Below are 8643 nucleotides of genomic sequence, written 5' to 3'. Positions count from 1 at the left end.
CCTGTCAAATTGTATCAAGAATATCAGCACCACACAAAGTATTTACTCAAAAGTTGTATTTATTTACAAGCCTGAAAAAAACTACAATATATACAGCCTTATTTACACATGGAGCAACAAGTCAGTCAATTAATATGCAGTTTTTCAATATAAAGAACGTAAGGTGTGCTTGATGAATCTTGCCTGAAATAAGCAGTTTTTACTTTTGGGAAAAAAAGAAAAGCAAAAAAATTCAGGTAAGTGCAACTACAATTTCAAAATCCACTCCTGGTGATATGTTTTCAGCAATAACAGAGATGATAAGGAGCACTTGGGTTCGAATCAGCAACATTTGTATTTATTTTTTATGAAATACTGTTATATTCCTTCCTACACAAAAGGTACATGTACTTTTCACCACTATTCCCCATTGCAAGTCTAAAAAAGAAAACAGCAAAGAAACAAATAAAGGGGAACCTGATAGCAAACGAAAGGAGTATGTCTGTTATCAGTCACGTAGTACCAGACATTTCCCTGGGGTGTATTCCTTAGTCGGATTCCATTGCACAATATTTTGTCTTTTGCAAAACATTTTGTCTTTTGCAACGAAAACCTTTACTCTAGGAACCAAACGAAACGGGGCGGAACCTACCCAAATTTGTCAATAGAAACAATTGTTTTCATTGCTAACCGTTTTCCATTACCGAATCTGACTAATGAATACACCCTGAACTGAAACAGTGGACTTTAGAGAGAGCTGGTGATATTACATTGGGGATCACAGATAGTGTTGTAAAAATGTCACATCAACAAGCCGGTAATAGAGAGGGTCAGAGAAAAACAAGACCATGAGACGAGTATCTCTCAATATTCTCTGGATTCTATGTAGTTGTTTGCTATATCGGATAGCAAACCCTGTATCAACTGATGCTTATCGTAAATGTTATGGGTGTGATGGATAGCTGGCTCTACGAGGTACTGGGTGTGTCCAATTCCCAAATCAGTCAGATATACACACACAGATGGGCAGACAGAGACAGACACACACACTTAGTCCGAGTCGCTGCTGCTGCTAGATGAGTCTGTAGACATGGCCTCCACGTCGTCCTCGTTCTCCTTGTTGTGGCCGGGGGGCTCCAGCCCAAAGTCGTTGCCATGGTGAGGGGGGAGCATGCCCACTGAGACATCTGATGATTGCCAGGGGTACTGGGGGGTGAGCACATCTGATGAAGGGAGGTAAGAAAGAGTCATTAAACAGTGATAGGGTTAGTATTACAGTATATTTCACAGAAACATATCAAAACACACAGATCCCAGGAGAAGACAAAAAACAGTTAATTCCATTTGTCGAAAGGAGGAACCACACAAACCGAAAGCATACCTGGCAATCTCCCAGCTGCCAGTGCATCTCCAGGGAGGTGTCCATTCACGCCATTAGTTGGCAGGTTGCTCATGTGACCCAACAATCCACTGCGCATCTCCAGGTCAGTGGGGTAAGGTCTACGCGGATCACCTGTTATAAGGAATATGCCATGAAGTTGATTGAAGAGTAATGACAGTAGTATTGTGAATGCAAGTGACGGCTATGACAGAGACTGAGGTTCAAATATTCCCCATCAGTACTGAGAGGAATTTCCAGTCTGGAGAGAAGGAACATGCAAGGGAAGGAGGATCTGGCGGGTTGAAAAATAGAGGGCATCGAAGACAGCATAATGGAAGCTCAAATGGGCAGAAACAGGACATACCTGGTACCCAGTTGAGAGGGGCACACACTGCATTGCTGGCACTGATCCTGTGGGCATATTTGATGATCTCTTCTGAGGAGATGCTCCCTGAAAGACAACAGTACTTTTAGTTCCATGCATTATCTTTGGTAGTATTTATCATAAAGTTATCCGGCTATTCAGATGAATGCTGTGAAAAATCAGGCTCACCTTTTTTGGCCTTATCAATAGATTTCAGTTTCTCCTTTGCTTGGTATACAGCAGTCGCCTAGAAGAGAGGTTTGGGTAAAAAGGTTAGTTTGAATCAAAGTCAGAAACAAAGTGCTGTTTGTTCCAATTGCATGTTAATAAAATGTGATCCATTTTATAGTCTCTTTAGGAGTTCTCATTTGTCCTCAGCTCTGCTGTACTCACAAGTATATGTTCAGCCTCCTTCAGCTGTTTCTGGAGCTGCTGGATGTCGCTGTCTCTCTTCTCCACCTCCTTCTCAAGGACCTGCATCTCCTGGTGCACCTTGCCCTGCTCCTGTGCCACCCTCATCAGCTCCTGGAACTCTTTGTCTCTCTGTACCAGCAGCTCCAGGATCTGCCCACAGCAAAACACATCCATTTAGACTTCTGACATCTATTGCATGCACATTGCAATGTATAGACTACTATTAAGTCAGAGTTGTATGGAGAAAAGGCAGACTCAAAAACCTATTTCACAATACATGTAAAATAAGAACTACATTTTATTAGTGGAATAGTGTACATTTAATTATGTGACTATTAGCGATATTGCTACATAAAAAAAAAAAAAGTATAGACGGGTTAGTTGACATCACGAAAATGATGTGCACGCTTCAATGGGACAGAAGTCTGTGTGCTGTTGTGATTCTGAATGGACAGATGGCTACTTCTTGTCATTGTTGCTAGCTATGTGGGGAATCATAAGTGGCTTTTTTCAGCTAGTTTCATCTTGTTCTTGATATCATGTCTTGTTTTGACTGATATCACATCTATGTTAATATGGCTAAAATTCACTAGCTAACCCACAACTGTAACAATGTATTTCAGAGACAAGTGCTTATTGTGCTAATGTATTTGTTTTCAGTAAACATTGGAGACAAAATATAGTTTACATGTTGTCAACTATCTTAGCCAACCTTGTCTTTTTTTTCTAAACAACCAACCTGTCTACATAGTGAACGCATTGTAGAGTTTTATGTTTAATCAGATGCCTGTTACTAGCCCTTGATCCTGACTCTCAGTTCCATTACATTACACATAAGAGTCATGACGGCATCTTCTGTACGGGGGAGTTTAAGACCCCCAACGCTCGGTCTGAACATTAACACGCATCGCTTGCGATACAGTTTTGAAAGAATAAGGACCCTGTTTTTCATATCAGCGAAGAATACATTTTTTCACTCCAAAAACTTTAGGGGGTTCGCACTGGCTGAAAGTTAACTGCATTTGATTTGGAGCTGGGCTGCCTCCTGGCATGAGCCAGGTGCTCCGTTCAAAGCCCAGGGCAATGTCGGCTTAAAACAAAAGTGACGTAATTAAGCATGTGTAGTACAAAGTAAGATTGTGTTTTCACATGCAAAAGTTATTGTTTTTGATAAAAAATGCTTTATTCTGCACCCCCCCCAAATGTACACTACATGGCTGAAAGTACGTGGACACATTCCATCAAGCATCCCATTACAAAATCATAGGCATTAACATGGAGTTGGTCACCCTCTTTGCTGCTATAACAGCCTCCACTCTTCTGGGAAGGCTTTCCATTAAATGTTGGAACATTGCTGCGGGGATTTGCTTCCATTCAGCCAAAAGAGCAATTGTGAGGTCTGACTCTGGGGGACAATTAGGCATGGCTCGCAGTCGGTGTTCCAATTCATCCCAAAGGCATTCAATGGGGTTGAGGTCAGGGCTCTGTGTAGGCCAGTCAAGTTCTTCCACACTGAACTCAACAGACCATTTCTGTATGGACCTCACATTGTGCACAGGGGCAATGTCATGCTTAAACAGGAATGGGCCTCCCCCAAACTGTTGCCACAAAGTTGGAAGCACATAATCGTCTAGAATGTCATTGTAAATCAAATCAAATTTTATTTGTCACATACACATGGTTAGCAGATGTTAATGCGAGTGCAGCGAAATGCTTGTGCTTCTAGTTCCGACAATGCAGTGATAACCAACAAGTAATCTAACTAACAATTCCAAAACTACTGTCTTATACACAGTGTAAGGGGATAAAGAATATGTACATAAGGATATATGAATGAGTGATGGTACAGAGCAGCATACAGTAGATGGTATCGAGTACAGTATATACATATGAGATGAGTATGTAGACAAAGTAAACAAAGTGGCATAGTTAAAGTGGCTAGTGATACATGTATTACATAAGGATGCAGTCGATGATGTAGAGTACAGTATATACGTATGCATATGAGATGAATAATGTAGGGTAAGTAACATTATATAAGGTAGCATTGTTTAAAGTGGCTAGTGATATATTTACATCATTTCCCATCAAATCCCATTATTAAAGTGGCTGGAGTTGGGTCAGTGTCAATGACAGTGTGTTGGCAGCAGCCACTCAATGTTAGTGGTGGCTGTTTAACAGTCTGATGGCCTTGAGATAGAAGCTGTTTTTCAGTCTCTCGGTCCCAGCTTTGATGCATCTGTACTGACCTCGCCTTCTGGATGATAGCGGGGTGAACCAGGCAGTGGTTCGGGTGGTTGATGTCCCTGATGATCTTTATGGCCTTCCTGTAACATCGGGTGGTGTAGGTATCCTGGAGGGCAGGTAGTTTGCCCCCGGTGATGCGTTGTGCAGACCTCACTACCCTCTGGAGAGCCTTACGGTTGAGGGCGGAGCAGTTGCCGTACCAGGCGGTGTTACAGCCTGCCAGGATGCTCTCGATTGTGCATCTGTAGAAGTTTGTGAGTGCTTTTAGTGACAAGCCGAATTTCTTCAGCCTCCTGAGGTTGAAGAGGCGCTGCTGCGCCTTCTTCACGACGCTGTCAGTGTGAGTGGACCAATTCAGTTTGTCTGTGATGTGTATGCCGAGGAACTTAAAACGTGCTACCCTCTCCACTACTGTTCCATCGATGTGGATAGGGGGTGTTCCCTCTGCTGTTTCCTGAAGTCCACAATCATCTCCTTAGTTTTGTTGACGTTGAGTGTGAGGTTATTTTCCTGACACCACTCTCCGAGGGCCCTCACCTCCTCCCTGTAGGCAGTCTCGTCGTTGTTGGTAATCAAGCCTACCACTGTTGTGTCGTCCGCAAACTTGATGATTGAGTTGGAGGCGTGCGTGGCCACGCAGTCGTGGGTGAACAGGGAGTACAGGAGAGGGCTCAGAACGCACCCTCGTGGGGCCCCAGTGTTGAGGATCAGCAGGGGAGATGTTGTTGCCTACCCTCACCACCTGGGGGCGGCCCGTCAGGAAGTCCAATACCCAGTTGCACAGGGCGGGGTCGAGACCCAGGGTCTCGAGCTTGATGACGAGCGTGGAGGGTACTATGGTGTTGAATGCCAAGCTGTAGTCGATGAACAGCATTCTCACATAGGTATTCATCTTGTCCAGGTGGGTTAGGGCAGTGTGCAGTGTGGTTGAGATTGCATTATCTGTGGACCTATTTGGGCGGTAAGCAAATTGGAGTGGGTCTAGGGTGTCAGGTAGGGTGGAGGTGATATGGTCCTTGACTAGTCTCTCAAAGCACTTCATGATGACGGAAGTGAGTGCTACGGGGCGGTAGTCGTTTAGCTCAGTTACCTTAGCTTTCTTGGGAACAGGAACAATGGTGGCCCTTTTATGCTGTGGCGTTAAGATTTCCCATCACTGGAACTAAGGGGCCTAGCCTGAACCATGAAAAACAGCCCCAGACCATTATTCCTCCTCCAAATTTTGCAGTTGGCACTATGCGTTGGGGCAGGTAGCGTTCTCCTGGTAGCCGCCAAACCCAGATTCATCCGTCGAACTGCCAGATGGTGAAGCGTGATTCATCACTCCAGAGAAAGCATTTACACTGCTCAAGAGTCCAATAGCGGCGAGCTTTACACCAATCCAGCAGATGCTTGGCATTGAGCATCTTAGGCCTGTGTGTGGCTGCTCAGCCATGGAAACTCATTTCATGACGCTCCCAGCAAACAGTTCTTGTGGTGACGTTGCGTCCAGAGGCAGTTTGGAACTCGCTAGTGAATGTTGCAACCGAGGACAGATGAGTTTACACGCTAAAGCACTCAGCGGTTCCGTTCTGTGAGCTTGTGTGGCTTACCACATCGTGGCTGAGCAGTTGTTGCTCATAGACGTTTCCACTTCACAATAAGAGCACTTACAGTCGACCAGGGCAGAATATTGACAGACTGACTTGTTGGAAAGGTGGCATCCTATGACAGTGCCACATTGAAAGTCACTGAGCTCTTCAGTAAGGCCATTCTACTTCCAGTTTTTGGCTATGGAGATTGCATGGCTGTGTGCTCGATTGTATACACCTGTCAGCAACGGGTGTGGCTGAAATAGCTGAATCCACTAATTTGAAGGGGTGTCCACATATTTTTTGGCATGTAGTGTATTTGAGAGACAACAAGTACCCATTGTGCAAATGTATTTATGTTTTCAATAAACATTGGAAACTAAATATAGTTTACATGTTGTCAATCTAAGACAAATTCGTCTTATGCCCCGTAGTTGCACACGTGTCTGTTTTGTTGCTAAACAACCAACCTGTCTATATATTTAACACATTATGCAGTTTTATGCTAAATCAGATGCCTGTTACTAGCCCTTGAAGTGACCATGCATTGCCCAGTGTACCCTGGGCGAGATTAATCAAACCCCCTCAGTGTTAGTGCTTTTTTTTACAGAAAACAGACAGAAGACAGAGTGGACAATCTGTGCTAATTAGACATCTGCGTCTACGAACATGTGTAAACTGGAAGACGGACACAACAAACGTGTTGTTACTGAAAAATACTGTTGGCTGCAACTGTGCTAAAACCGGTTAAAACAGTGTACATTAAGTGTGTATTTTGCATTTGTGAAATAGTTCTTACGTGATATGAAAGTAACAGGATTTATGTTTCTAGAACCGTACCACAATTGATTCACGTTTAGATTATTTGGCTGTTTTGGTTTCCAAAGCCAATTTGCCTTTAAACAGAATATCTAAGGTCCTACGGAGTAACGTTAAGCTCCTTTAGTCCATTATTCGGGTTAGCCTGTTACCTGAGTGTCCTCACCTCCTTGAGGGAGTTTTTGGCTCCTTGACAGTGCAAGCATCTCTATCAATTCCCTGAAATATGAGTAATATTGGGTTTAGTTTCCATGCATGATAATGGAGAGAAAACAGAACTTCTCAGTTTGAAAGACAATACTTGACAGAGAAAATGACCAGATAATAAATTACTGCCAATCAGTTACTTGAACATTGCGTTTGCAAAGATTAGTTAATATAGTCCTCCTGACCATCCATTCAGACCTGGTCTCAGAGCATTTCATATTATTCTGTACGTATCTCAGATATATGGTCATAAGACAGATGGTTACTTAAGGTAAAAATAAAACTTGGGGGATTGTCGGGCATAATACGCAAATGTCTAGCAACCGAAATGAGAGTTTGAATCTCATCACAGGCAACTTTAGCCTTTTAGCACCTTTTCAACTTCATACTACTTTGCAACTACTTAGCATGTTTACTAACCCTTCCCCTAACCCAGCTAGCATTAGCCACCTAGCTAGAATTTGTAACATGTTTTGCAAATTCCGAACATATTGTACATTTCTCAAATTCGTTAAATAATGTACATTTAGCTAATTTGTAATGTACATTTAGCTCATTTGGAATGTACATTTAGCAAATTCATAACATAATACGAATTGTAGTTTGTAACATTATCATAAATGGGTGATGGACATTCACATATTAATACATAACATAAGAAACGTCACATATACAATATGGGGTGTTTCGAATTTACTTACAGAATAATACAACATACTCTGAGACCAGGTTGTCCATTCAATAAATCCAACCCATTTATAAATGCCTACGTTTCTGGGACCGGTTTCCCACAAGCATTCTAAGGATAAATTAATCTTAGAATCCTAAACTGAATTTAGCCTTAAAATGTTACTATGGTTCTAAAATGAACTTAGTCTTAAAATTATTTTGGGAAACCGGACCCTGGTTCTGAGTGTACAACCACAGCTAGAACAATGAGACAGATATTTCACTGGATGGATACATTTGAAGCATCCGCTTGGCGTTTCCCCTCACCTATGGTAGTGAGATGAAGCCCAAGGGCGGGCAGTGGGAGAAGATAGAACGAGATGGATTGTGGGAGAAATCGATAAATCATTTGATCTCAATACAGTTCTGTTCCCAAAACTAGAATATGTTATAAACAGAGTGGACTAAGGTTTGTAGATTTTACCTTTTGCAAAAGTTTGTACACGCGCAATTTACAGTAGGCGTTCCCTAACGGAAATATGCAGATGACGCTAGAACGCGCCAATAGGATCTCACTAACTCGTGCTTGCTCTGCACCCCTCCTTAAATATTATGCCCACTATGGCTCATTTGTTCCCATTGGAAACGACACTGCTCTCTTGGTTTAGTTATAAAAATCTTTGGTACTACTCAGGTCGCTAACAATACACTCAGAACAAGAAACGTAGGCAAAGGCATTTTTGAATTAGCGACAAACTATATCATTTGAATGGCTGTTAAAATAACAATTATTAAAGGTTGAGAAAATAATAATTTCGTACCTGGATAACACCTCTAAATCGTCCAGTACCAATAATAACCGCTCTTTTGTAGATTTGTCAGCCACCGCCATGGTTGTTGCCACGCCACTGCGCATGACAGGAAATTGAGCTAATATTTTGTTGTCCGGAAAGAAAGCTTGGTAGCGACGGTTCTCGCCCTCTGTTGGTCAT

General features: G+C 42.5%; 1 protein-coding gene across 1 annotated transcript; it reads right to left on the bottom strand.

Moving 5' to 3' along the window:
- Positions 1-41: 41 nt before the first annotated feature.
- On the bottom strand, positions 42-8582 carry LOC124044049 (mediator of RNA polymerase II transcription subunit 4). Its single transcript, XM_046363404.1, has 7 exons — positions 8473-8582; positions 6928-6994; positions 2118-2288; positions 1914-1971; positions 1725-1811; positions 1361-1492; positions 42-1202 (listed from the first exon to the last, which is right to left on the bottom strand). The coding sequence occupies exons 1-7, from the start codon at positions 8565-8567 to the stop codon at positions 1030-1032; spliced, it is 783 nt and encodes a 260-aa protein (XP_046219360.1). The 5' UTR covers positions 8568-8582; the 3' UTR covers positions 42-1029.
- Between the last annotated feature and the right edge of the window lie 61 nt (positions 8583-8643).

This window comes from Oncorhynchus gorbuscha, linkage group LG09 (genome assembly GCF_021184085.1).
Source record: "Oncorhynchus gorbuscha isolate QuinsamMale2020 ecotype Even-year linkage group LG09, OgorEven_v1.0, whole genome shotgun sequence".
In the NCBI taxonomy this organism is placed as follows: Eukaryota; Metazoa; Chordata; class Actinopteri; order Salmoniformes; family Salmonidae; genus Oncorhynchus; species Oncorhynchus gorbuscha.
Note: the sequence above shows the minus strand (reverse complement) of the source record. Positions and strands in the feature narration are given on the sequence as shown.